Source organism: Globicephala melas, chromosome 2, assembly GCF_963455315.2.
Source record: "Globicephala melas chromosome 2, mGloMel1.2, whole genome shotgun sequence".
Taxonomy (NCBI): domain Eukaryota; kingdom Metazoa; phylum Chordata; class Mammalia; order Artiodactyla; family Delphinidae; genus Globicephala; species Globicephala melas.
Genome location: NC_083315.2, coordinates 103,933,021 through 103,960,521, shown reverse-complemented (window position 1 = coordinate 103,960,521; position 27,501 = coordinate 103,933,021). Strand labels below are relative to the sequence as shown.

At 60.5% G+C, this 27,501-nt stretch overlaps 2 protein-coding genes across 8 annotated transcripts; both read right to left on the bottom strand.

Annotated features, from left to right (window-relative positions):
- Positions 1 to 1,085: 1,085 nt before the first annotated feature.
- Positions 1,086 to 7,597, bottom strand: CPNE6 (copine 6). Of its 3 annotated transcripts, none has more exons than XM_030854607.2 (17): positions 7,441 to 7,597; positions 5,988 to 6,159; positions 5,382 to 5,561; positions 4,954 to 5,028; positions 4,728 to 4,802; positions 4,485 to 4,568; positions 4,305 to 4,394; positions 3,852 to 3,956; positions 3,541 to 3,627; positions 3,243 to 3,302; positions 2,844 to 2,977; positions 2,713 to 2,767; positions 2,569 to 2,620; positions 2,106 to 2,239; positions 1,757 to 1,993; positions 1,384 to 1,558; positions 1,086 to 1,284 (listed from the first exon to the last, which is right to left on the bottom strand). In XM_030854607.2, exons 2-16 carry the CDS (start codon positions 6,153 to 6,155, stop codon positions 1,421 to 1,423), a joined length of 1,674 nt encoding a protein of 557 aa, XP_030710467.1. In that variant the 5' UTR covers positions 6,156 to 6,159; positions 7,441 to 7,597; the 3' UTR covers positions 1,086 to 1,284; positions 1,384 to 1,420. The 3 variants fall into 3 exon arrangements, with proteins under 3 accessions (XP_030710467.1, XP_060150627.1, XP_060150628.1); XM_060294644.1 differs by lacking the exon at positions 7,441 to 7,597 and adding an exon at positions 6,689 to 7,417; XM_060294645.1 differs by lacking the exon at positions 3,541 to 3,627.
- A 1,273-nt stretch (positions 7,598 to 8,870) lies between these two features.
- CARMIL3 (capping protein regulator and myosin 1 linker 3) lies at positions 8,871 to 27,233 on the bottom strand. 5 transcript variants are annotated; one of them, XM_060294642.1, is made up of 40 exons: positions 26,605 to 27,233; positions 25,058 to 25,152; positions 24,696 to 24,746; positions 24,532 to 24,591; positions 24,331 to 24,446; positions 24,029 to 24,126; positions 23,729 to 23,799; positions 23,552 to 23,625; positions 23,242 to 23,317; positions 23,073 to 23,161; positions 22,532 to 22,626; positions 22,218 to 22,304; positions 21,900 to 22,009; positions 21,697 to 21,774; positions 21,060 to 21,136; positions 20,876 to 20,980; positions 20,712 to 20,781; positions 20,190 to 20,271; positions 19,965 to 20,061; positions 19,762 to 19,816; positions 19,509 to 19,681; positions 19,199 to 19,267; positions 18,895 to 18,988; positions 18,708 to 18,806; positions 18,146 to 18,274; positions 17,843 to 17,956; positions 17,217 to 17,392; positions 16,339 to 16,426; positions 16,061 to 16,198; positions 15,719 to 15,782; positions 15,406 to 15,614; positions 14,907 to 15,010; positions 13,953 to 14,268; positions 13,492 to 13,620; positions 12,449 to 12,515; positions 12,255 to 12,344; positions 10,694 to 10,812; positions 10,428 to 10,602; positions 10,146 to 10,256; positions 8,871 to 9,182 (listed from the first exon to the last, which is right to left on the bottom strand). In XM_060294642.1, exons 1-40 carry the CDS (start codon positions 26,642 to 26,644, stop codon positions 9,175 to 9,177), a joined length of 4,098 nt encoding a protein of 1,365 aa, XP_060150625.1. In that variant the 5' UTR covers positions 26,645 to 27,233; the 3' UTR covers positions 8,871 to 9,174. The 5 variants fall into 5 exon arrangements, with proteins under 5 accessions (XP_060150625.1, XP_060150622.1, XP_060150624.1 ...); XM_060294639.1 differs by lacking the exon at positions 8,871 to 9,182 and adding an exon at positions 9,189 to 10,025; XM_060294641.1 differs by lacking the exon at positions 8,871 to 9,182 and adding an exon at positions 9,189 to 10,022.
- Between the last annotated feature and the right edge of the window lie 268 nt (positions 27,234 to 27,501).

Below are 27,501 nucleotides of genomic sequence, written 5' to 3'. Positions count from 1 at the left end.
ACACGTATGGGCAGAGACGCCCATCCATACGCACCTCCACCCTACACACAACCGGGCCATGTTTACACACACTTGGGTCACAAGCTGAGGGTCACACGGATTCACCTCAAACAGAAGTTGCACACTCATGATTAAATGTGGGTCCTTTCGTCAGATGGGCCTGGACTCAGGTTCCAGGCTTACCAGTTCTTCTTTGACCATATGGGTGAGCTTCAATCAAGCTTCATTTGCTTTGTCAGGAAAATGGGGAAAATAATGGTAACTACCTAGTGAGAGTGAACGCATTTAAAACACACTAAGTACAAAGCTTCACACATGCTAAATGGCAATGTTTGCTATTGTTGGCAATGTTATTAAGAGTACACAGGGAGTTCCCTGGCGGTCCAGTGGTTAGGACTCAGAGCTTTCACTGCGGGGGCCCGGGTTCAGCCCCTGGTCAGGGAACTAAGATCCCACAAGCGTAAGGTGCGGCCAAAAAAAAAAAAACAACAACTGTACACAGCTGGACTTCTGAACCACTAAAGGCCACACTCTGGAGAGTCAGGGATATGCAAAGCATGAACACACACACACACACACACACACACACACACACACACGTACACACACACATTCACACACCAGGAAAACCAGGCTGCAAAGACCTTAGGTACCCCCTCTGTATTCATAATTCGCTAGCAGACCTGCTGCCCTCCTTCAGTCCTGCACCCCATCCCTCCCGCCCCTTCTCAGGCTGCCTCACAGCTGTGTGAGGGCTGGAGTTCAGCCCCTGGGGGGATCAGCTGGGCTTCTCTGAAGACAGCTTAAGAGGGCATCAACTTGCCCCCTTGACAGCCCCTTATTACCCCTCTATCTCTGGTAATTAACCCCCAGGGGGCCTGGGCCCCCCTGGGGTTGGGAGGTGACGGTAGGGACTCCTCAGATCTCACTGGCACATAGTTGGGGTGAAACTGCTGAGCCACCAGGCTGTCTGGGGAGCTCTGGCTCAGAATTCAAAACGTGCTGGTCCTCATTTCTTAATGGTGTGTGTGGGGTGCTATGGACTGCCCAATGGGCATCTGAGGCATGATGGGTAGAGGCTGAGGTGCTAGGAGTGGTTCCCTTTATTAACGGCCAGAAAGTCAGGATCACTGAAGGAAGTCACTGAGGGGCCACAAGGCTGAGGGGTATGGGGCCTGGAGAGATGGCGCAGGGCTCACCACTCACTTCCAGGACCCAGGGGACACAGCTGGTCCAAGAGGGAGAGGCACCGGTCACTTGAGTCACAAGGGTCAGGACAGGCACCTGGGGGAGAATGGGATAGTCATAAGCACCCTCGTCTACACCACACCCAGCCGAGATGGACTCCACCAAGATCCACCCCGCTAGCGTCCCAGGACTCACTGAGAGACTGAGGGAGTGTCGGTCCGGTTGTCGGCTGTCACAGGCTAGGGCTGGGCGTCGTGGCTGGCGTGCAGGACCTGGGAGGCCCGGGGCTGATGCCCTGGCTGGCGTAGTACTCCACCACCTGCCGGGGCACCTCGGCCAGGACGCACTTAGCTAGCGCAGAGGGTGCGGCCTGGGATGGGGACGGGGGTGTGGTTAGGGGCGGGAGAGTGGGGGAAGGAGGGGCTCAGGTAAGAGGCGGGGCTTCGGGTGGCCGGCTGAGCTCCAGCGTCCTTCGCAGGACATCAATCAAGTGAGAGAGACTGGTCAGATTTGGGCGGCAGGAGGAGCTGAGGAGTCCTTCAGCAGGGAGGGGCCTCCGGGCACTCACGTCCTTGAAGTCCCGGAAGGGCACGAACTGGACGATGTCGCGAGCTGCGGGCACCCCTCGGGGGCAGCGCAAGGGACCGTCATCGCCGTCCAGCAGCCGCATGTCGGAGAAATCGGCGTTGCCCACGCCCACGATGATGATGGACATGGGCAGGCGGGAGGCGCGCACGATGGCGGCGCGGGTCTCAGCCATGTCGCTCACCACACCGTCCGTGAGCACGAGCAGCACCGAGTACTTCTGAGGGCAGGCAGAGGGGGAGGAAGGGTCAGCTCTGCGGCCTTGGCACCGGCCCCAAGCCCGGGCCTCACCCGAGGACACCAGGTTGCCCGCTTCAGCTGGGGCTCCTCACCGTGGCTTGGCCAGTGCTCTGCTCCCGCTGGGCTGGCGCCGCCACGCGGTTAATGATGGGGGCCACGTTGGTGGGGCCATAGAGCTGGATCTGGGGCAGGCAACGGCGATAGGAGGTGATGACCCCCGAGATCTCTGTGGGCAAAGAGGTGAGGAGGGCAGAGATTAGCGGGAGCCCTTCCTGAACCCGCTTAAAGCAAGGAGGTGCTTCTCTGTCTGAGGACTGCCCTGCCACCAAGTTCTTCACTAAGCAGGAGAGTTGGACGGTCCAGGTGCTGGCAGAGTTGGGTGGGCAGATACTGGGCCAGGGGCTGGAAGTCTTACCAAATGAAGGCGGGTGTTGGATGGGTGAAGGGGCAGGGAGCAGGGCCCAGGGGAATGGAGTCTGTGCTCCTGCATGGGGTGTACAGGAGTAGGCAAGCTGCATGCAGGGAGGCGGGGCTGGTGGGAATCTCCTCTCTTACCTTCACACTCAGGATTTTCCGGGTCAAAGTTGATAGCAAAGTCGTGGGACACCTGTGAGGGTAGGGTGAGGCCAGCCAGGGCATGTTTTTCCTTCTCGTCTGACCCTCCCAACATCTGCTCCCTTCCCCTCGCACCCAGCCTACCTCAAAGTTGGGGGGGATTCGAGCCCCAAAGCCAAACGCTGGGAACCGTTTGTCACTGGGGAGAAGAAAAGTCTGTGGGGGCCCATTGGGCAAGGCGTCCCTGCCTGTCCAACACCCCGACCTCCTGCTACCTGTCGTAGTCCTGGCAGATGCCTCCCACTGCACGCAGGGCCTGCAGGTAGTGGTTGGGCTGGCGGGGGCTCAGGCAGTGCAGGGACTGGCTGCTCCTCGGGTCCCCGTTGGAGGCGGTGAAGTCAATGGCCACCTGGTGGAGATGGGGAAAGTGTTATGGTGCATCCGTGAGCGCCAACAGAGAGGCTGGGCCAGAGCTAGGGCCTGTAGGGAGGCCTAAGGTGAATCTAAACAAGCCCACCGGTGGTCTCATCATAGAGTCGGGTGAGGGGAACAAGCTGGCCACGCTAAGGCTCATGAGAGGTCCAAGGAGGGGCAGTGGGGATTCTGAGCTCTTTCTGTTCACTGTGGGCCGAGCCCCTCCCCCTTGGCCACGTCCCCGTCCCCTGGGCCTTTACCGTGAAGTTGATCTGGCAGCCGCCCATGATGTAATCCAGGAAGGTGTGCACCTTCTCCACCTGGTGGGAAGGGGGGAGTAAGGTGGAGGGATGGTCCCTTGAGGAGGAAGCTGGGTGGGGCTTCTGCAGCAGAAAGGGTGGGGCCAGAGTTTTTGAGGTTGAAGTTGGTGGTAGATAGGGCAAGGGTTCTCAGTTCCCAGGAGCAGAGAAATGATCTTTGAAATGAGGGCAGGGTTGAATCTGAGGTTGCCTCGGGGGTCGGGGTGGGGCAGGGCTTGAGGCGGGCACTGGAATTTACCGTGCATTGGGCCAGCACTACGGTCCCTGAGCTCTTGTAATTCTTCTTCTTGTCCCGGTACTTGGGGTTGATACAGTCCCACTGCATCTAGACCCCACATACCCCACAAGCCCAGGGTCACATCACGTGACCCTTCCTCCCCCTTCCAGCGGAGCCTCCCAGAGTGAGACCGCCATGGCTCAGTCCTCAGGCTGAGCCCAGGGCTTTCCACCCTCTCCACCTCCTATCACGTGTGGGGGGGCTCTTCAGCATCACCCTCGGGATTCTCCCAGGGATCTTGGTGGGGTTCTGGCTGAGGGTCTTTGTGGCACCTCCTGCCCAGGGTTTGCTGTTCCTTCCTGCATCTCCTGGAAGGTGCTGGTGAACTCGCCGATGAAGTCATGCTTCCCACTGGAGTCATAGTCATACACCAGGAACTGAGAAGGCAAGGGGGGTGGGGTGGTCAGGGTCGGGGAGGCTTTGCAGAGGTTCCTGGGGGCAGGAGGAGGGACTCAGGGTGGTAGGGGCCCAACAGTCACTAGGTCCAAACAGATGTCCTCAACCTGCCTAGAGAAGCCACTTGCTGAACTTCATCCTTTGTCTCAGTCCGGCAGGGACTTTGGCCTCTGCTAGAAGGCACACATATAGGAACATTGAGCTGTGACTGGTTCTTTACCCGCAGCGGGAAGGGGTATCACATGGGGGAGAGGGAGGGGGGGTGGGGGAACGGTCTCCGGCAGAGGCCGGATGCTCCAACGGGCCACCCTTGTTTGCAGGGGCCTCACCTTGAGAGGCCGGTGGACATCGCAGCTGCACAGCGAGTGCAGGGACAGACGGAATGGCTCCCAGCTGGGGTTCAGATTGTTCTTCACCACCTTGAAGAGGCACAGAGAGCTGGTCACCCCTGATCTAGTTTCCCCTGCTCTGCCCTTCCTCCCTCCTTCCCCCCAGCCCCAGGCACCAACCTCTGTCCTCCAGACCAGCTGGTCGCTCTGGTCCCCATTGGTCTTATAGATCTCCATGAAAGGGTCAGACTTGCTGAACAGATCCTGGGGACACGGGGGAAAGCGTCCATGAGCCTGGTGAGGTCTGAGGGGGAGCTGGCTAACACCAAGAAGGGAGCAGAGCTGGGACCTGGGATTTGTCCTGAGTAGGGGGGCTAGGCTCCCTAACAGTAGAGATGGGGACCTGGACTCTGGGTTTCCAACCTTGTTGTCCAGCTTGTGGGCTCTGAAGGTGAGCTGCACATAGTCATTGGTGCCAGATACCTCTTCGGCCACGATCTGCAAGGTGGACACAAATGACGGGATTCCCCCAACCCACTCCCACAAGGCCCTTTCCCTTAGGTGGGAGCTAGCCATGATGTCACCATGGATGTCCATGCAGGGGCATTGAATGCCCTGCCCGAGGGTGAGTACAGGTGACTTTGCCTACCGTGATGGTGGACTTGCCCGCGTTCTTCCCATTCTTCAGTAGCAGCGGCTTAGTGACCTTGGTCTGTGACACAACCTGGGGATGGAGGTGGAGGGGGGCCCAGCTGTGACACCCCCACCTGCTTTGGCCAGGGTACAAGGGACAGGGTAATAAGGGCCCTTTGAGCTCTCACAGGGGCTGCGCTTGGGCTAGGATTGGACTTAATTTCCGCAGCAACCTTAACGGGTAGGCACTGTGACCCGCATTGTGTAGATGTGGAAACTAAGACTCAGAGAGGTTAAATATCTAGCCCAAGGCTGCACAGCTGGTGAATGGTGGAGACGGGGTCCAAGCCCCGAATGAACTAGCTCCAGAGCTTATCCTCTGTCTTTTGGCTTCCAGAGGCAGAGCGATGGGGGTGGGGGTGGGGGTGGGGTGGGAATGCAGACCTGGCCCAAGGTGCACTCGGTAGAGCCGAGGAAGGTGTCATTGCGGGGGCTGGTGGCTCCGTCCTCGGCGTCAAACACGTGGAACTGCAGGGGCTGCTTCTCCTCAAAGAAGTACTCGAGGGCCAGCACCCGGGAGAAGACAGGGCTGGAGCAGGAGCGCAGCACCTCTGTGCGCTCCACCTGCGGCAGAGGGGAGCGTGTCCTCTGGGAACCTGGGCTGCTTTGCCTTGCCCTGGACCGCCCCGGGCTTGCCTGCCTTCCTCAGGCTTCCGCACCCCAGCGACTAGCTCTTCTCTCCCTGGGCTGAACCCCAAGCTCAGGGCGTTGCCAGCCCCCAGGACCATCAGCCCGCTGGGGCTGTCATATTTGGGAGCGGTGCCACTGACTTCGGGGGCGATCTCAGGACCCAGTGGGACTCTGTGGGCTTTGGAATCTGTAAAACGGTCTGTGTGCGTAATGATGGCATCCCCATCCGCGGGGTTACCCACACAGCCTGGAAGAGGGCCCTGGGAGTCCTGACAGTCCCCCACGAGGCTTTCACTGCCCCCACCAGCCTCCTCCCTCTCAGTCCCGGAGGTGAGTGAAGGAGATCCCAGCCGCTCTCACCTCCACCCACTGCTCATCGGAGTGGAGCTTGAGCAGCACGCAGGGGTGGGGCTTGGTGAGCGTGTCTCGGTCTAGGAGGCCGTGGCAGGACACCCGCAGCTCCACTCTCGAGGCCCCCAGCGTCATGGCTGGGGGCTCAGGGACCCATGCCATCTCCGGGTCGGACATGTCACTGTGGGGACAGAGCAGATGGCCTGGACACTGGAAGGGGAACCCCTGCCAGGGGTGGGGTCTGTCTCTGGGAGCCACGGCCCCACCCCTTTGCCCTTCTCCCTGAGGCCCTGGCATCTCATGGACCTGCTTCCCAGTGACCTCGCTCAGCTTCCCCTGAGCACTGAGCTGGCGAGGGTGGAGGACCCGAGCCCCCCACTCCTGCACAGTCCAGTGCTCCTGTCACCCCTGCTGGCCTCATATGCGTGGATGGGGCTGGAGAGGGCTAGAGGGCTGGGGGGGGTTCCTGGCAGCCTTGCTCCGAGGCCATCAATTGATCTACACTTTCTGCTACCTCAGCACCTTCTGCTATTTCCTGACTGATGTCTGAGTCAGCGCTGCACTCAGTCTTGGCTCAAAGGAGCTAAACTGGGGCAAGGGGTCCCTGCCAGTCTGAAGAGGATGGTCAGGAATGGAGGCTGCAATGGGCAGGAGGAGGCAGATTGGAAGGTACCCTCCGGGGCTGTCCCCATCCACCTCCCCCGACTCACCTTCTGGTTGGCTGACGGAAAGGGAGGGATGGTGGGCTTGCAGAGTGAGAAGCAGAGCCCAGTCCCTGCTGAAATCTCCTCCAGGTTCCTGGCAGTGGCTCCCACTATGACAACGCTGGCTTTCCTCCCCACCTCCCCTGTTCTCACACTTCTTGGCAGCACTGGCACTGTCTCTTAGCGACAGGATTTTTGGGGAGCCTCGGCCCCCTCCATGCTGCCCGTGGGATGCACGCACGCCACCCTCCCCCAGCAGAGGCACCAAGCTTCGGGCAGCAGCAGGCAGGGGTCCGCTGGCCTGAGTTCATGGCGGGGCCATCCATCTATCTTTGTCTGTCCACATCTCAGGGTGAGGCTGTCTGATCCCATGTCGTGCTTCCCCAGCGAGTGTCCGTTGGTGTGTCTGAATGCCCCCACCCCGTGTCTGTCCCCTAGTCGGGTGTCGGTCTTCAGGAGGGTGTGACAGTTCCCCTACCTCCCTCAGAACTGGGACCCTTCCCTGGCTGGGTCCCCCCCTCCCCACAGCGTGTGCCTTTCTGGATACGTGAGGGAGGGTCTGAGTTGAAGGGGTCCTCTGCATTCCAGCCACAAGTCTCCCAGCTCTCACAGGTCCCCTGAGTTGGGCAGGGGCATGTGATGGTGAGGGTATTGGGCAGGACTAGAGACCTCTCTGGAGGCTGGGGGCGATGTTGTTATGGAGACTGGGCCAGGCTGGACCGGGCTGGGGCTGGGCTAGGGAGGAAGGGTGGGCTCACCTGGGCTCTAGGCGGGGGCTCCTCTCTCCAGCTCTCTGGCCCTGGCCCTGACTCCTTTGGTGTTCCAGCCGCTGGCGCAGGCTCCGGCTCCGGCTCTGCAGCTATTTATGGGGCCTGGATGGGGAGGGGTGGGGGGGGGCCGCAGCACCAGCTCCCCCTGCACAGACCGGTTGGGAGGGAGAAGAGGGGAGGGGCAGGGCCACTGCCTAGGAGGAGCCACAGAGCCGGAGGAGGAGGAGGGCGGGCTGGGGGTGGCTCAGACGCAGGACCCCTGCAGACAGTGACACACATCCTCCCCTTCATGCCACACCCACACCCCGCATCACAGAGATGCACACGTTGCGGTGGTGCGTGCACACACACACATTCACGCCGGGAAATGATGGAGACATATGCACACACGACTCACAGGCTCACACGTATCTTGACACAAACAGGTGCCAGCACATAAACTCACTGTGACACCATGACAGTTACAGCCCTACGCATACACATAGGGAAACACACCCGGTCTCACAACACTCTCTGTATCACATTTGCTAAGGACATTCACAGTCATATAGAAAAGAACACTGGGCTATACTTGTCACACACAACATACTCTCATTCACGCCAACCAACCCGAATACGACAGAATGGAGATCTTCACGTGCTTCTTAAAAACCATCATGTACCATGCTAAGGCTCATAACTTTGAGAATTCAAAGTTCCCTAGCCACCTTTTAACAGGGAGACGAGGAAATGGACACAATCGCTTAAGGGAACACAGTGTCACATCCTGGTCGCGAAGCCCCCTGAAGATAGGGGGAGATGTGCTGGACTGATTCCTGAGGCATCTTCCTGGTACCCACAACTCCCCCCTCCACCCCGAGATTCAACTCATATGGCCACATCCTTGTGGGACGGGCCGTGCCACACACAGATCTCGAGGAAACAAGACAATCATTGTCTAGTGAGGCCAGGAGAAGTGAGCAATCGCCCGGGAAGCTGCACGCCACGCGTGAAGACATTTGGGTACATGGTGATCTGGGATGAGTATGACAGAGGGGTCACCAAGACGTCTTCACCCGCCATCCCCGAAACTGCTTGTGTATTAAGGTAGCAGCCATTTATTGAGCATCTCCTGGGTGCCAGGCACTGTGCCAGAGGTTGGGGCTACACAGGTAATTAAGACCCAGCTCCTGCCCCTGGGGGAGGTGCGTGTATATGGAACAAAAATCACACAGAGATGATCAGCCAATGCACAAATGCAATGAGGTATGACAGGTGCAAAGTACGGACCTATTCAGGATGTAGCGGGCCACAAAGAGGGAGGGCTCAATTTGGATGAGTCAGGGGAAGGCATCAGGAAGGGCTTCACAGAGGAAGAGGCTATTGAGCCCAGTCTTTTTTTTTAATATAAATTTATTCATTTATTTATTTTTGGCTGCGTTGGGTCTTCACTGCTGCACGCGGGCTTTCTCTAGTTGCGGCGAGCGGGGGCTACTCTTCGTTGCGGTGCGCGGGCTTCTCATTGCGGTGGCTTCTCTTGCTGTGGAGCACGGGCTTGGGCTTCAATAGTTGTGGCATGCGGGCTCAGTAGTTGTGGTGCACGGGCTTAGTCGCTCCGCGGCATGTGGGATCTTCCCGGACCAGGGCTCGAACCCGTGTCCCCTGCATCGGCAGGCGGATTCTTAACCACTGCGCCACCAGGGAAGTCCTTGAGCCCAGTCTTGAATGCCAAGCTGGTATTTGTTAGTACACTGATGAGAAACGATTAATTTTAATTATCGATCTTCTCCTGCTCTAGGCACTTCCGCTCACCTGCAGGCCACTCTACTGTTGAGATTTCTGACTACTGATGGTGCCCCCAGGATGACACAATACCACTTAATTCCACCATTAGTGAGCCTGCCTGTGCATAAACATATATATACACACACACACACGGAGCACACTGCTCCCCAGTCTCTTCCTGGGACACTGGGATCTCCCCAATCCCACTGCACCTCCCCAAAGCCCAGCACACACTGGTGTTGGTGCCCCCGCTGCTCCAGCCAGCCCAGCCAAGACCCTGCACGTAACAGCCACCCTTCTTGGGGACTTCTGAGTCCCCTCCCATCCAGCAGCTCTCCAGCCTTTCCTACCTCTCCCCTTAGAGCTCTAGCCCCATCTCTGGGGGGGATGTTCCCCACTTTTCCCCACTGTGGGGCTTGAGGGAAGGGGAGCAGCTGGTGGGAAATGGGAGCAGAGAATGGGGAGAACAGCAGAGACTCGGGCAGGCGGTGATTTTGGTTTTTTTATTCTATACAAGTGGAGAGAGAGCCCCTGGGGACAGAGGGACAGATCTGCCCTCCCAGGTGAGGAGACACCCCCCACGCCCCAGGTCTGCAGAGCAAGCAGAACCTCTCTCTCTAGGCTGCTCCCTCCCTTCCTGACCCCCAGGCCTCATCCTGCTGTACTGCGTCCGTGGGACAGGGGCTGGCAGAAGGGCCTGGAGGTGCGGGGATGGGTGGGGGTCTGAGTCCTTGTGAGGCACATGTCGAGAGGAGGGCTGGGGGGGTGCTGCAGCGGCTGTCACCCTGTTCCTGGCTCGCTGGCTCCTGCTGGGGGAAATCCAGGGAGTCCTGTTTCCCAGGCAGGGAGAGCCAGCCACGCCGTGTGGGCGGCCTCGTCACATGGATGGGTGGGAAGGGGGACCACCCTCTAGCCCCCCCCTCTGGCACCTGTGGGGTCAGGGGGCTGTCTTCTATCAGGCTCCAGCTTGTCACAGGACTGTGCCCGCCGTGTCCTCTTGGGCTTCAGGGGGGCAGTCCGGCGGCCCGGATCTGGGGGCCCTGAAATGACAGTCAAGGCAGGCCTGGCCCATGAGTGGGGCTCACAGGCTGGGCACTCATCCAGGCTATGACTTCTGGCTGTCTGTCACTCATCCCGTGCCCAGGAAGGGACCCGATGTGGGCAGCAAGGCCCCAGAGGTGCCCCACACCCCCTTTAGCCAGGTGGCAGACCTTGGACCTCAGGCTCCTCTTGGTCCTGCTGGGAGCCCAGCCTCAGTCGGGGTTTGTTCATTCCTGGGGCCGCATCCCCAGTCTCAGCCTCCTCCGTGCCCCCTGGCTCCTGGGGGAGCCGGCGGCCCCTGTGCACAGCCACCGGCTTGGGGGGCCGCAGAGCTAAAGGAGGGTCCTGCAGCCGGCACAGAAGGAAGATGCTCAGTCAGTCAGTTTGTCCTTCTGCCTCCTCAAAGTTCCCTCCCCGCCGCCTTGCTGGCTCTCACCTTGGCGTTCCTGGCAGGAACTGTCCTCTCTGGGAACAGGGCCCCCTCCTTCTCCTCCTCCCCATCTTGGGATGCTGGGCTGGGGCTCTGGCAGCTGTGGTTGGGGGCGCTCTCCTCAGCTGGGGGATGGGAAGAGAGAAGAAACTGCAGGAAAAGACATTCTTGCACAGCCCTCCCTGTCCCTTGTTCCTGTGAAGCCCTGGAGGCCAGGACCTTCCCCTCCAAGCCCACTTGCTCCCATGTCTCTGCCTCGGATGTCCCCTTCTGCTCTCATGGTCCCCAGGATCCTCCTGAGCCTGTCACCTCTGCAGGGGGCTCTGGCTGACCCTCTTGAAGAGCACGGACAGAGCCAGGGCCCGCGGCCTGCCGGTTCCACAGGCATGGCTGCCCATCCAGGGCTGCAGTGCCCCGGCGCCCTGCCAAGGCTGCAACCTGGCACTCCTAGAACTCTCCGCCAGTCTGATTTAGATGGTGAGTCTGGAGGAGAGGTGCCTGGCACCCTCACCATTCCCCCTACCCGGCCTCCGTGGCTTTAGGCACCCTGGACCCCAGGATGTGCCACGTGTTTGGGGTTGTCTGTGTGTGTATCTGTGAGGTGCGGGTAAGGAAGCCCAGGAAGGTGCCGGCGGTTAGGGTGTGTGCAGGGAGCACCCGACAATCACCGTCTCCTAAATGAAGGATGGAGCCCCTCTTCCGGTGTCTTAGCTAGTCTGTGTGGGGGATGGGATCATCAGCGAAGAGGACCCCGGCGCTGGGTAGGCCTTGGAGGACGGGGCAGGAGCTCAGGCACTGCCAAGCCTCGGGCCAGCCTGGCTCCGCACCGCGCCCTTATGCCCTAGCCCTGGGGTGGGAGTGGAGGAGGGAAGGGAGTGTCAACCTCTCCAGGGAGATTTGTCCCTGTCACTGTTGTTGGAGGGTCACCTTCCAGACCTGGGGGAACTGAGGCTGACGCCAAGCTGACCGGCTTTCCTTTAGCTGCTCCCTAAGTGAAAGGTGCTCTGAACCCAGCAGAAGGGAGGTGTCATACTATGATTCCCCCGCCCTTTATTCTGGAAGGTGAATAACCTGTCAACACTGTGGGTGGTGACTGAGCCAGCACTTAACACCCAGGGTGTCTGACCTCCGAGGCAGGGGGCTCTTGCCCCTGCTCTGGGGTACCTTTCTGCGTGAGCGGAGGATGGCCTGGTGAACTATTTTGGGGGGAGACTGGAGTGTTGGAGGTGGGCCTGGTATGGCTGGTACTGCCCACCCTTTCCCCAGCTGGGGTGCAGAGAGAGAGTCCTTCTTTACAGAGGGTGCCGTTCTGCTGGTGGCCCCCGCTCTAGAGAATTCCCCGAACCACCCACGAAGTGTTGTTCCTTGTAGGCTAAGCCTGGCAAAGCCACTTCTGTTCTGTGGGACCTTTCTTTGGATTGGGTTGTTTCTTTTGGATGTAGTTTTGTAGCTATACTGAAGCATTTGCACAGTGTTGACATTTTACTGCTCCCCCTTAGTTGGCTTCTGTCTCTTTGGACATAACCCGGGCCTTCAGAGCTGCTGCCAGAGAAGAGGCTTTCCATACCTATGTGCCACGTGGCCTCTGCTCGGCGCATGGCACTGAAGCTCGGCTTGGTGCTTTGGGGTGGTGGTGGGGGCTTCCAGGCTCCAGGCCCTGGAGTGGAGGGAGGGGATGGGAAAGGGGAAAGGGGAAAAGGCATGTTAGCAGGGGCCCTGAGAGACGGGGCAAAGGAAGGACGTGAGGGCGATCATTCTCACCTGCATCGTCCGAGGAGCGCCGTTTCTGCCAAGGCTGGACGCTGCCCTCCAGGTCTGGGCCTGGGCCCTGAAAGGACAGCTGAGTCAGGTCATTAAAAAAGTCCCTTCTGCGTGGGGACTGCAGTTAGCAAGGGGCTTCTGCTCTAGCATCTCATTAGTCCCTAGACATTCGGACTGTTTTCTCCAAAGAGTGGCACTCATACCACCCCTAGGGGCATAAGAAATGGTTTACACGAATGAACATACGGTTATTTTAATATGTGTTTATTTTATGTGTAGTAGAAAAAAACATGACTAGTACAACAAGCCTGTGATTCTAAAGATGATAATGCTTAGGTCCAGACTGAGTTTAAAAAGGTGAGTTGAGGGATTTCCTGCCGGCTCAGTGGTTAAGAATCCCCCTGCCAATGCAGGGGACACAGGTTTGAGTTCTGGTCCGGGAAGATCCCACATGCCGCAGAGCAACTAAACCCGTGCGCCACAACTACTAAGCCTGCGCTCTAGAGCCCACGAGCCACAACTACTGAAGCCCATGCGCCTAGGACCCGTGCTCCGCGAAAAGAGAAGCCACCGCAATGAGAAGCCCGCACACCGCAACGAAGAGTAGCCCCCGCTCGCCGCAGCTAGAGAAAGCCCGCGCGCAGCAATGAAGACCCAACGCAGCTATAAATAAGTAAGTAAGTAAATAAATAAATTTATCTTCAAAAAAAGGTGAGTTGATTTAAATAAAAATATTATGTAAATAATGCCGTGGTATGTGGAGAAGGTGAAAAGCAGTCATAAAAGTGGTAATCAAATCAAAATTTGGGAAACAGCTCTAGAGGTAAGTATTTTTAGGGCCACACAATTTATAAGGAAGCAGAGGCTCCAGAGTGAGTTGTCCAGGGTTGTGCGGCAAGTGTAGGGGCAGAACTGCAGCTGACACTTTCTACTCCAGAGTGTCGCTCTCTCCACTGACCTACCAACTGCAGGGCCGTGGGGAGGGGAGGGTGGTATGCAGGGACCCACGGGACCCTCAGTTCGCCTCCCCAGGTTCCGCTCACCTCTCGTTTCCCATCGAAGCTCCAACCCTTGGCTCTTCCCAACCCAGGAAGGGCGACACTGTGGACCCTTGGCTGCTGTGCTGTCCCAGGGGCCCGGCCCCCCTCCCCAGGCTCTGCCCCGTCGGTGCCCTGAAACAAGGTTTCGGGTTTAGAATCAGTTCCCGATGGAGAAGGGGCTCCACAGGCAGCAAGGGAGCAGGGGAGGCCCCCAACCCCTCAGAGCCCTCTGCCTGGGGAAGCCCTATCCAGACCCTCTGAGTCTTTCCACTGCCCTTATTTGCATGGTGGACTCCCAGCATGCGCTGCGTCACCAGGCTTAGCCCAAGGAGCCCAGGAGCGAGGAACTGGAATGACCAAGTTCCCGAGTGCTAACAATCTCCCGTTAATTGCCTAGCGTGGGGTGCGTGGATGGGCTATGTGTGGGGCAGCAAACCAGGACTCAGCACCCCTGCCTCACTTACCATCTTCTCGCGGAAGGAAGGCCCCCGGCCCCCGCCAAATGCAGGGAGGAGCCTGCTCTCCTCTTCTGGGCTCCAGCAGGGGGAGGAATTATTGCCGAGGCTGGGGGGATCTGGGCTGGGGGGGCTCTCCTGAGTCGGGGGCGGGGGCGGGGGCGGAGGGAGGAGGAGCCCGATGGTGGGGGACCCTGGCCCCCTGTCCCCCTTGAAGCTCCGGGGCCGGCGAAAGTGAAACAAGCCTCGGCGCCTCTTCTTCTGGAGTGGAGGGAGTGGCGGCTCCGAGGGGCCTGGCCGCAGGGTCCTCAGAGTCCGGGGGTAGCTGGGCAGGGTCGGGGTGGGTTAGTGACAAAGTCGTGGGGAGATACCTCGGTCAGATGCCGAGGTCGTTCAGGGCCCAGGGTGGTGCTGGCGTTAGGCCAGTCCTGGCTCTCCGGAACCTCCAGCTATCCTGTCTCATCTAGTCTTTCCTGCCGTTCCATAACCCTTTCCACCTATTCTCAGGGGATGGTGTCCTCACCTTCCCTGTCACAACCCTCCAGCAGCCTCTTCCCTCCCAGGCACCCCTCCCCCCATCTCCTCTCAGCCTCTCCAAGTGACCCAGTTCCTTCTGGAGAGATGCCGGGGAGTGTGTGCAGGACAGTGACAGAACACACCCTCCAGGCCTGGTACCACTAACCGTCACCCCATTCCAGGGCCTGCTATCCCCCCAACCCCAACCCCACTGTGGTGGTTCACTCTGGTCCCATTCTTTTCTGCTGTCATGAGGGGATTCAGAGAACATTCAGAGAACATGGGCTAAGGGCTCGGTGTGGAGGAAAGAGAACGTGGGGGAATCTCCCAGAGAGACTGGATTTGGAGCACTGCCATTGGAGAGGGCTCTCTGGGAGATGGGTGGACACGGGAGCCCTCCAGGGCCTCGGGGCCTGCTGAAATTGGGGGTGTGCCTGGGCACCACACCTGGAGCTTTCATCCATAACCCTTCGGCTGAAGAAGTCCTCCAGCCCCTCATCCAGGCGGGTGGCCGTCCCGTTCTCCTGACGGGTCCCAGGTACTGGCGCCTGCTGGGAGGAAAGTCCTGTAGGATATCCCATCTGGGTGAGGAAGCCCTCCTCCCATCCACTCAAGGCCTTCCCCTTTGGACTTGGACTTGCCTCTCCTTGGCCCCATGGAAACTTAGACCTCAGGATACCTGGGCATTTCTTAAACTTGGTGACTCTTGACTCTCTCTCACCAAAAGGAGAACTGCCACTGTCTAGCAGACAGAGATTTCCTATCTGTGACAAGGTCTAGCTCCATCCAATCCGGATAACTCCTCTTCTTCGGTTCCATGGCCTGCCTGGGCCCCTGCCGAATCCCCCAAGGCTAGTACCTCTGGCACTGGTGTCCTAGAGCTAGAATCTCTGGCTCTGGCACTGCTAAGTGGAGTTGGTCCTCCTGTGGGGCTTTAGGGACTCACGCTGGGCCGACCAGGTCCTGGAGGGGTGGTCCTGGGGGGCCGGGGCCTCCCTTGTGTTTGATGCCTTAGTTTGTAGCCATGAGTGGGCAGTTCAGATAGACCTTCCCAAGAGCCACTAGCTGTGGGCTGGCTGCTCCCGAGTCCTGAGAACCAGCCAGGGGGGATCCCCAGGCTCCCCAGCTGGCTTTCCACGTCCTGAGGGCTCCCACCTGTGGGGAGAGCAGCGTTAGAGGGACAGGGAGAAAGCAGGCTGGAGAGGCAGAGATAAAAGAAAGGGAATCAGGGCCATCAGTGCGGAGGCTGGAAGACTCACTGATGAAGGCAGACACTGGCCGGATCTTGCGGCAGCGTTTCTGCTTTTTGATGGCCATGGTGTCCTGCAGAGACGGAGGCATACGGTGGGGCCAGGTGGCAAACGCCAGGAGCCTCGCCTGGAGCCTCCCATTCCTCATAAAGCCTTCTCTTTAGAGTCCATCCCGCTTCCCTGTCCTTAGGCGGCTGAGGCAATGGGACAAGGGAAGAGGCTGGGCGGGATCGGGGCAAGGGGATGAGACCGGCGAGGGGCAGAGAGTGGAGTCCAGGGAAGTAGAAGGGGACAGTGTTTTGCAGGGGCAGGGGCAGGACCAAGGTTAAGGAGGGGAGTGGGGGTGCTCACGATGTTGGTCCCAAGTTCATCATCTGTGGTCTCGTCACGGTCATGGTTCCGGCCTCGGCCCCGGGAGGACAGATCCTGTCCTTGGCACGGCCCCCCTGGCGGATCTGACAGTGTCTTTAGCTGGGCCAGGTGTCGGGCCTAGGGAAGGACAGGTGTGAACAGGATCCCAAGGAGGCCGCCCACCGCCCAGGACCTTGACAGGGAGGGCCGGTGGGGGAAGGTGCGGGCGATGCGGGTGGAGGACATGTCTGGGCCTGGCTGAGGCCCAGAAGTCTTACCAGGCTCTTGTGGGAGTGGTACAGCTCCTGCAGGATCTCGTCTACTATGGAGTTGGTCAAGTAGGTGACAACTGAGAGCTTCACTTCACTGTGGGCACAGGGGCGTGGCTCAGCTCCTCCTTCCCTGCCCCTGAGCCTCTGCCCCAGCCTTCCCCAGACGCCTGAGGGGGCGGGCCAGCCGCCCCGGCTGCCCACGGAGAACACAGCTGCTGTATGAGGCACCTGGGATCCACCACCCAGCTCCACCCACAGCCCTTCCAGCCTAGGCGTGTGTGGAGGCGGAGGGTGGACGAAGATGAACTGAGGGGAAGGAGGGGCAGAGGGGCTCTGGGTCCGGCCCCTGGAGCTCCAGTGGGACAGAGCAAGGTAAACTGAGGTGTTGAGTGAATTCTGCCCGTCTCTGCTGTAAGAGCAGGAACCAGCACTTCTTGAGCTTGGCCATTTCACGGGTTTGTGTAATAATTTTCCTTCATTTTAGTGAGAGGTGGCACCCAGACTGGAATGAGAGAGAGCTCTAGGGGCCGTGAAAACTTGGGGGGATGGGCAGCGCAGTCCATGCACCCCAATTCTTTGTCCACACCTCCGAGGAGGCTGTGCTCTGTTTCTAGAGGTCAGTTCCTGGGGGTATGTGCGCGGCTGTGTGTACGTGTACACATGTGTGCACTGTTCGGACTCCTAAACCCCAGCTCAGCATTTAGACTGCTAGGGCAGAGATGAGTCAGACCCTGAATAGCAAGGTTGCAGTTGGTTAAAGATTCATCCCTCGTAATGTAGATTGTGTCATTCATTATTCATTGCTGATGGCTGGGCCCCCCCAAGTCCCTAAGTGCTCCAGGCCTAGTCCAGCCCCCCCCTCCAGTCCCACCCCCGCCTCTCACTCCAGCTTGTTCTGAATGTCCTGCCCCGCCTGCTCCAGCAGCGCCCCTCGGATGAAGTTCCGGGGCACAGTGACGCGCTCAGCCACATTGCTCAGCATCTTGTTGTGCCCTTCAGCCACCCGCATGGCCACGGGGCATAACTCTTGCGTTAGGCTGACCATGGACTCCAGGATCACCTAGTACGTGGGGAAAGGAGGCCAGAGCCCCAAGGAGGGCGGGGTCAGGGCTGGCCCCACAGTGGAAGAGACTCCAGCCTGTCTATTCCAGCCCCCCGTGGGGAGACTGAGGGGCCGGCCAAGGTCACAGGGCTGGTTAGCAGCAGAGCCTTGGACACTCAGGCTTCCCCACATCCTGGTCAGTGTCCTTTGCATCCTACCACATGGACACATGGACAGGGGAGAGTCAGTCCAAGGATCAGAGTCCAGAGGGAGAGCTCAGGGTTCAGGGGCTAAGGTTGAAACGAGCAGCAAATATCTGAGGCCGGGTCTCTAGCAATGCCTTGGCACAGTGGGAGTGTAGGTGCTCTCAGCTCTGCAACTCCTTCTTGCCCACGGTAATCCTCCCGTGCTGGCCTCGGCCCGTGCTTAGGGCCTTGGTCAGCACCGGGCTCCCTCCCCAGGACTTGCCTGCAGCTCCTTGTCCACAGCCTTGGACACCTCGCTGGCTACTGACTCCAGCCTCTGCCTCACGGGTCCGTCGTTGGCCAGCATGTGGCCCAGCTCATAGAGGCTGGGAAACAGCTGGGGAAGAAAGGGGCTCTGATCAGTAGGTCACAGTCTGGCCTCGCTGGGTCCCCGGCCTAGGAGGCCATGAAAACTTGGGGGGACAGGCAGTGCTGTCCATGGGCGCTCCTGGGCCTGGACACTCCTGGGCTGGCCTTCTTGGGCTCTCTAGACCGTCAGGGGAGGGCGGGGCTGCGGAGGGCTCACCGCCCGGGAGTTCTTGGCATCCTTGATGAGGTCCCGAGCATAGAGCAGCTCATCCTGCACGGGCTCCAGGGGGCACAGCCTCAGCGCCTGAACCTCCTCTTGCACCCGTCCACACAGCCGCTGCAGCATCTGCATCACAGGCGGCAGGAGTGTCAGGGGGACTCCTGCATCTCCCCCTTCCCAGGCGGGCCCCCAGGTGCCCCATTTCTGGGCCCCCTTGGGCAGTGCTACTGGTGCTGGCACCGACAGGGGTAAGGGTGATGTCTCCCGATGGCCTGTTCCCTCTTCTTCTTGGGATGCCCTCTTGAACACTCAGTGGAGCTCCCACAGTCCTGGGACCCCTTGTCTGGGACCCCCGCTGTTTGCACACATGTTCTCTCATGTTTGGGGCCCACGTTCTGCACGTCCTGTCTTTTTGCTCTCCCACATGCTCAATCCACTTATGGGCACCACACGATGCCTCTCTCATGACCCCTCCCGCCCCGACCTGCGCTCCATCACATCAGCCCTGTGCCCTGCATGCCCCACGTGTGCCCCCTGTGTCTCGGAGGGAAACGTTTACTTGCTCGGCGCTGCTGGTCACCAGGCCCTGCTGCAGCCTGAAAGCCTGTTCCTGCGGGCACGTCTGAGAATGGTTGTTCCTCACCAAGTACCACTGGATCTGGAGGTGATGATGGGTGGGTGGGGTGAGGGCCAGGGGATGTGGGCGGGCCCCTGCCCCTCAGGTTCCACCCTGCTCAGGCCGCCACCTTCTGCCAGACGTCCTCGGTACGCTCAGGGGCGCTGCGGTAGGCTTGAGAGATGTCGCTCACGGGAAAGGACATGAAGCGCAGCGTACGGTTGCTGTGGGACAGAGTGGCTCAGCTGGGTGGGATAGAACCTCCTGCTCCCCAGACCCCACCTCTTGCTGACCATTTCCCTCTTCTGTGGTCCTTCCTAACACTTCTATGCAAGTAGGTCAGGTGGACTGGGGTGGGGCTGGTGTAGTTCAGGCCTGGTCCAGGTACAGGGAAGCTGGGGGCTAGCATCAGGGCAGGGCCCTGGTCTACTCACCTCTCCAGGGCCCTTGCAATGTCCAGAAAGCCTAGGGCAGATGTATTGTTCCGATCCCATAGGATAGTTCTGGGGAAAGGGTGAGCATTAGCGTATTACCCCTCCCTCGGGGTCTCTCTTAGGGGGAGGGGACACATCCCCCTCGGGAGCCTTCCCTCTTTTCCTGGGTAATGAGGCTGACTCAGAGATGGTCCTGGGACTAAGGGTCTCCTGGAAGCTGGGGTACAGGCAGCGAGGCAGCAGGGAGGGCATGTATGTGCGTGGGGGAGGGCTAGGGCTCCAGGTGAGAGGGTCCAGGTGTGGGCCCCACCTGAGGGAGGAGTTTATCTGCAGGGCCTTAGACAGCATCTTGGCCCCGATGTCCTCCATGCCATTGCCGCTCAGATCCACCTTCGCCAGGCAGGTGTTGCTGCCCAGGGCGTTGATGAGGATGCTGGTGCGAAGCTTCAGCCGGGAGTCTGCCACTGACAGTGACTGCAAGGACTGTGTGGGCAAGTCGGGGGTTTGGCCCAGTCCCTGCAGCCCCTGTCACTGCAGGTCCCCTCCCAGGCCCAGGCACTCACACAGTCCTCTTCCTGGATTAGCTGCACCAGCTTGTGGAGGATCTCCTCCAGGGTCCTGCGGGGAGTCGGGGCTCAGAGTAGGAGGGGAGGGTGCTGGGGTCATGTTAGTGGAGCAGTGGAGGGGCGGTCAAGGGGAACACAGTGAGCCACAAGGATAGGTGATGATGGAGTGAGGGTCTGTGGGTATAGGCAGGGGCCCTCACTTGGCCTTGACGTTGAAGTTCTTGCCCAGGAACAGGTGCTTGAGGGACTTGTTCTTGCCGAGTGCGGGCACCAGTGTCAGGAGGTCTGAGTCGAACCCTGGCCAGTAGATGGGAGAGGCCTGGCCTTGAGGCCCGAAGCTCACTGGAGTCTCCTTAGGGCTTCTCCCCCGTGCTCTAGGCCCCTGTCCGCACCTGGCCCCCAGGAAGGGAAGCGCCCCCACTCACCATTGTCTGACAGGTCCAGGCTGCCCACACAGGTGACAGCCCACAGCTGCTCCTGCAAAGCCTGGGCTCCAGCTGAGCGGAGCTGCAGGGACAGGGTGTGGGTGGAAGACAGGGCACCTTTAATGCTTAGAGATAAGAGGCGTCATGCCAGGATTCAAGGTCAGACCAGGTCTTCTCGGGTGTGAAATCTGGAGGCCCCTGCTCTATACCAGATCCTTCCCTAGGGCTCTCTCCCCTCCCTTCAGCCGGAAAAATATCCAGGCTGCTGCTCTGGAGACAGCTCGCTCCTGCCATCTGGTGGGAAAGCCTGGTATCTCCCACCCCAAAGCGGACAGCGAGGAGATCTGGAGACTGAAAATGACCTCTAGAAAGAGGGCCGCAGACCACAGACGGAGAGGGGAAAGTGGGGGTGAGGTCAGGGCGGGGGCGGGTCGCTGAGGGGTAGCGCGGAGGCAGGACGGAGCCAGAGCTTGACTTAGGGAAATGAACGGTGGGGTGATGGGTGGGGGACTGAGGGCTCACCTCACAGCTGCTGAGGTCCAGGTGCAGATCACTGAGGTGACTGTTGAGGGAGAGGCCCTGGAGCAGCGCCCTGTGGGAGGAAGGTCAGCAGGCCCGCCTTTACCCCTCACCCCCTTCTCCCAGGGTTCCCCCTCGGACGCCCCCCAACCCTGCACCCACCCGACCTGAGGGCCTCCAGGGGCAGCCTCGTGGCCGACAGGTTGATGTGGCTCAGGGTGTAGGTGCTGCTGAAGAACTGCTTGAAGGCAGGCGGGGCCTCCCGACCCTTCCTGCGGAGATGCCTGGGGTCAGCAAGGGAGGGGGTGCCCACGACTTGCCCCGCCCCTCCCTGCACCCCTGTGCCCCCACCTGTGGGAGCAGCTGTTGCGCGCCAGGTTGAGGTAGGTGAGGTGGGAGCAGCAGCCGTGGAGCAGGGCGCCCAGAAGCTGTGGGGTGGAGACAGGGTGCGTCTCACCGGGCTGGGAGGGCTTCTGGGAGGGGCGACGAGGACTCCCTCCTCCCCCCCAACCAAGGTCCTGGCGCTTCGTCCTCTGCGGTCAGTCTGTGAGGGCCCCGCTGCGCCTGCCTACTTAGCCTCTTCAAGCCTCAGTTTCCCCTCTGTGGAAAGTGGGTCAACTCCCACCTGCCTGGCCCCCAGGGGGTGAGAGGCTCATAGGCAGTGGATGTGTAAAGCCAGGGTGCCCACAAGCTCATAAGGTGCCTGGTTCAAGTTAGGGAAGGAGTCCTTTCCTCCGGTGGACTCAGCGCTACGCTGGGGCTCACGGCTGAGGAACAGATCCGGGCTGGCTTTCAGGCACAGCCAGCACAGCCTTGGCGGCGCACGGATAAAATGCTGCACAGGTGTGAGCTTTGGCGTTGATTTGTAATTCAGCTGAACCTGAAGCCATCCTGCCAGCTCTGCCCACCTCTGTACTCAAGGAGGGGGTGACCCACCCCAGCCTCCCCGGATCACCACAGGCTGGCTGCCCCGTCACCAGCCCCTCACCAAGTCGATGGCGCAGTCAGTCCCCGCCAGGTCCAGGTGCACCAGGGCATTGGGCTGGGCCAGGAAACTGTAGAGGGCCTGGGAAGGAAGGACAGAGGGGTTGCAAGTGAAGGGGTGACAGAACCCCTCCCCTCCCCAGGACCTCAGGCCCTGAAACCCGAGTGGGCCTCTGCAGGGGCTTGAGGCTATATTCGTGGACTCACGTTGGCCTCATCTGTGGCGAGCAGCCCAGGGTTCTTGCTCAGGTCCAGGTATTGAAGGGAGCTGGCAAAGGCCGGGTTGGCCCCGAAGGTCTGGCCCAGCGCCTGGAGCCCTGAGCACAGCGGGCACTGGGCTGGGTTGGCCACCCCCATGAACTCTTCCCCTTGCATACAACTCTTCCCCACTCTCCAAATGTGGCTCCTTTCCCTTCTTTGATCCCTGGGATGCCGTGTGAGTGTATGGGTACACCTCTGGGACTCGACACCCAGGCAGTGCTGGGGGAGGGTCAGAGTCAGAGGTCGGGGTCCCGGGGCAGGTACCTCGAGGGGAAATGGCAGTCTTGGCCAGGCACAGTTTGGTGAGGCCAGTGGGGAAGCAGAGGAGCTGCTGGCTCAGGCTGAGGAAACCTGGGGAGTGGAGAGAGAAAGGGGCCCACTGAGAGATGGGCAGTGGGGGCAGGTGGTGCAGAGCCAGACTGGGCGCTTGAGTGGGGTATGGGCCTGGGGTCAAGGATGGCATATTGGGGCAGGGGCTGGCATCAGGTCGGAGAGCCCCTGTTCAGACCGGGTTGGGCTCTGGGCTGGGATAGGGGTCTGCGTTGTGATGGGGGGTAGGATTCAGGGCTGGGGCTCACCCTTGTCCTCGATGGGGTTGTGGGACAGAGTGAGGGCATGCAGCACACAGCTCCCGTTCTCCCCAAATACCCCGGCCAGCTTCTGGACAAAGTCCCTTCAGGGAAGGGGAGGAAGGATGTGTTTGTCCCAGGCCCTGGGCTTCCCCTCCTCCTCCACCTGCCTGCCTGGCTGGGGCTGCAACGTTTGGAGGCCCCCGCAGGTGGGGAGCAGCTCGGGGCCTGCCAGGGAGCTTGCCGTCACTCCGGAATACCTGGGAAGTTGTGCTGAGACAAAGCCCAGCTTAGGGTCCTCGAGACTGGAGCAGCGCACTCTGCTCGGTGGCTGACGGCAGAAGGGGACGGGGCATGGAGGTACGGGGGAAGGCTGTGGAGCTGGGGGTCAGGAGGCTTAGGCTGGCTTGCTCTGTGCCCTCTTTGGGCCTCTTCTGTACGGTGAGGAGCTGGATGAGATGGTGCAGAGGCCCGTATCATGCTCTGAGGTTCTGGGGCCCTAAGACTACATCAAGGGGGTACCACTGCCCAAGGAGGAGGCTGGCCTCACGTCTTAAGCCCGGCGTTGTCCAGCACCAGCTCTTCGAGGCTCCCCGACTTGCTCAGGGTGTGTAGCACCTGTTCTAGCACTTCAGAGCCCTGAGGACAGAGGGGGTCACGTGACCAGGAGCCAGAGAGGGCAGTACTCTCCCCTCCCCACTGCCCCTTCTAGACCCTACCAGCCGCAGGTCCTTGCAGTAGAGTTTGGTAAACCATTGGTTGTAGGCCAGGGCTGCCACCATTAGGGCCAAGTCTCTGTGGGGAGATTGAGGGCGGCAGAAAGGTGGTGAGCAGGTGGCTAGGGCCGGGAGGAAGAGACTAGGGCTGGGGTGGTTGGGCTGGGGAAAGCCTAGATGGGTGGAAGGCAGGGGGGGTGGGGGCTGGGAGACACAGCCTGGGCTGTGGGTAGGACCAGAAGGGAGAGCCTAGAAGGGCCAGGGCTGGGCTGGGGCTGGAATGGGGGCTTGAGTCTCTACCCCATCTGCTTACCGGCTCTCCAAGTGGCTGAAATCCAAAAGATTGAACTCCCGGTTATCCTCGGCATGATAGATGGTGTCCACATCCTTGGAGAGGTGGAACTGGCTCACACCTGCTTCCCTCCTCCTCCTCCTCTGCCCCCTCCCTCTGGGTCCCACCTGCCCGCCTGCCGGTCCTGGCCCAACGCACCCATTGCACCTCCTCACGGCAGTGCAGCCCATTGTAGTCGCACAGGGCGGCGTAGGTCTCGGAGAAGCCACCTGTGGGGCAGGAGATGGGCTGGCTCCTTGAGCGGTAAGGGGGTGGGGAACAGGCTTGGAGTTCAAGGAAAGGTCAAGGTCACTTTATGCACCAGTGTCCTGGGTTCATGAACCTCTGAGGTCTGGGAGCCGTGGAGTCTCAGGGCAGGCAAAGGCCCGTACACAGAGGACTCTGAGCAAGGGGCAGGGTGGTGTAGGCCCCACTTTCCTCAAGTCTGCCCCTGCTCACCGCAGACGCTGTGAGCGGTGGACGTGGAAGTCTCAGAGTTGGGGGACGTGTCTCGGGGCCCTTCTGGGGTATCTGCATTTCCACGCCGGATTAGACTCCTGGAAAATGGACAAATCCATCCCAAGATGGGTGGAAAGAGGCTCTCAATTCTTACCCTGTTATAGCTTCTGGATCCCCAGGAAAAGCAGGAATAGTGACACAAGAGCTCTTCGCCTTGATGTCTCGGGGGCCCAGGGGAAGGAGGGAGGGAGGAAGGAGGTCTCCTTGTCTGACCCCTGAGAGACTCCTCCTCTGCCACTCACCCAGGGCCAGGGCAGACCTTGGAGAGGGCAGAGCTCACATGTCGCGTCACCTGGTCCACACTCTCGGCCGACGGCAGCCGCATGCTCACCATGCCACGCTCTGTCTCCACTAGGATCTGGGGGAGAGGAAGCAGCAGGGCCTCAGGTGCGGGCTCCCTCCTCCCGCTGGCCCAGGAGTGGGGCCCGAGCCCTGGTGCTCACCTGGTTCTGACTGAGCGTGTTGAAGGCGCGGATCTCCAGGACATTGAAGGAGCTCTCCACCTGGGGGGAGGGGACACGGGGATGCCCAGCTCATGGTCAGGGCCTGGCTGCCGGGCTCAGAGGGGAGCACGCCAGGTGCTCTCCGGCTCATCGGCCCAACTCACCTTGGCTGGGACTTTAAGGGGGAAAAGGTGGAGGCGCCAGGAGGTCAGGGCCTTCAGAGAGGGGAAAAGAACGTCAGCAGCAAACGGCAGCTTCCTAGGCCCTAGTCACCCTGCCCTCTGTTAGCCCCCTCAGCCTGTGTGCACCCCCTGCCAGCTGACCCTCTGCTCCGGAAGTCCTCCCTCTCTCACATGCCCCACCCTAGGCTCCTAGACATCCACCCCGTCCAGGCTCCCCCTGCCCCCAGGCTATGTCTTCTCAGCTCTCCCTCCACCTCTGTCTCCCCTGTCCCTCCAGGCTCCTTGCCCTCACCAGCCCAGGTGCTCTTGACCCCTCCTCCCCTCCCCCGGCCCAGTGTCCTCACCAGCACTCGGTCCTCGAACTTCTTGGGCTTCGTCTCCAGCTTGACACGATGTTGTTGGAGCACAGCCGCTTGGCTCAGGGACCTCCGGATGCTGTCTGCAGGTGGGTGGTGGGCTGCTCAGAGCTCCCCTGACCCTGGCCGCCCCCGCAAACCCGAGGCTCTCCAGGGGCAGGGGCAGAGGAGAGGAGAGAGAATCAGAGAGAGACCGAGAAGGACAGGGACCGAGACCTTTCCTTCTTGGGTGACTTTTCTCTTTCTATTAGAAAGGCAGTGGGGTGTGGAGAAAACTCTGGCTCCTGACGTTCCTGAGTCGGGGGACAGTAGCTGAGTGACACTGTGGGAGAGTGTGAAGGATTTTTCCAACCCGTGCACTCCAGCAGCTGTCAACACATACAGAGTGAGTCAGTGTGTAGGGGTGTGGAGGGCATCCCTTCGGCTGCATTCTAGGTGGTCTGGGTGTGAGTGTCTACCTTTTACTACGCATGTAAAGAAGATGCCAGGGAGCCCGTGTGTGGCCTTGGTGGGGATGGGTAAGTGTGAATGAGTATGCTGTGTCTGCAGTTGTGAAAGGGGCACGGAGCCAGCCAGCTCTGGTGTGGGTGGGAGCTGCGGGGTAGGAAGGAGTTAGTGTTTAAATGAGTTCCATACCCATCTGCTGGCAGAATCATCCAGATATCCCAGTGTGTGTGCGTGTGCGTGCGTGCGTGTGTGTGTGTGCGGCTTCTGTAAAGATGTGTGTACACACATCTCATGATTGTGTTTGTGTGCCTGTGGAGCTGTGGGAAATCGCCACGGGGCAGCGTGCCTCTGAGTATCCTTGAGCGTCCTGGTCTCTGCGTGGGCAAGCCTGTGCTCCTGCCTCTGGGGGTCAGGGTTGGCAGTGCTCGGGGGTCGGGCCTTGGTTTGGTCTGAGTCTGAGAACCAGGCAAACAGGAGAGGCCGTGAGGTGTGGGTGTGGGGTAGAGAGAAGGGGGCAGGCTGGGATGCGGGCTGTGGTAGATAAGCTTCAGTAGTGCCTGCTCCTGGTTTTAGTTCCAGTCCAGGCCCTTTTCCCTGACTCCCTTCTTTGCCCCACTGGCCGGGGCGCTAGGGGGCCTCTCGAGCCAGTTCCGGGGCCGGGCCCAGAGGAGGGAGGGTGTTGAGGCCAGAGGAGGTCAGGACCTGGGGCAGCTCCCATCACCCGGCAGGGCTGGCCTGGCCCCGCCCGGCGGGGAAACGGGGATTCTCCGGAGGGGACACTGGATGCTTCGCCGAGGGATGGGCCAGAATCGCTGAGAGTCGGCCCCAGGGAGCGTGAAGGGACTGCACCTGTCACTGAAGATCAGGACGGGCGGCTCTGGGACACGTAGGTCCTGACGGGGTGAGGCGAGGGGCAGCGGAGGATGCTCTGGGACAGCGATGCCCCGAGCTGGGATGCAGGGGCAGGGAGCTGCCTTGGAACCGGATGCATGAGGGGCGGAAGGCACCGGGGTGTACCGCGGGGAGGAACGCACTGGGTCTGGGAGGCTCCCGGACGGGGCGTCCCGGAGACCACCGCAGCCTCGTACCTTGCAGCTCGCGGGTGAGCTCCGCGCTGGACTTGGCCATGGCGGCCGTTGCTGCCGCTGTTGCTGCAGAGGAGCCGCCGTCGCCACCGCCGGGGAGACGCGGCACATGCTAGACCCGGCTCCGGCAGGGCCCCGGCGCTGAGCGCTGCAGCAGCCGCTGAGCCCGCTCCTGTGAGGGGCGGCTGCGCGAGCGCTACTCCCCCCGCCTCGGAGCGCTGGGTCTCCCGCCCCGCCCGGAGAGGTGCCAGACTGAGCATGCGCGCCGCGCCTCCGAGCCGCGTGAGACCCTGAGAGCGCTCGCGCCCACCCCTCCCGCCGGCTCTAGCGTGCTACGCCCTGTGCGTGTCGCCTGCAGCCCGGGCCATCTCCCGGAAGGGGGGCAGCGTCCCCAATTTCCGTGTCACTCACTCCTCGGGCACCGTGAGCAGACCCCACTTCTTTTGTTCGTAGGCCTGGGTACCCCTCGCCGGGTCATCTTTGCAAGGCTCCTCCCTTTTCACTGCTTGCTCGGGACCCGTCCAGCGCGTCCTCGCTGACCCTCGAAGGAAGAAACTCTAGGCCGAGGGCGATGCCGGCAGAGGACATGGTTGAATGTGGGGGACTTCGTCCTTCGTTTTCCGCTTGCCCAGCCTCGGGGATCCCTGCGGTGTTCTTGGCACCATCCCCGCGGGTGTGAGGCTGAGAGCAGCACCTGGGAATTCCCGTGCCACTTCCTCCCAGCTGGCAGCTCTGCAAACACCTCCACACCCAGCATTACGCTCAGGTCCTGGAGGCAGGGAGGAGGGGTAGGAGGATCCAGACTCAGTATCTGGGGGGATCTTAGGGGAATCCAGTCCACTCACATTTATGCTCTCTGCTCGGCTACCACACCTATGCACCCTACACTGAAAAACGAAC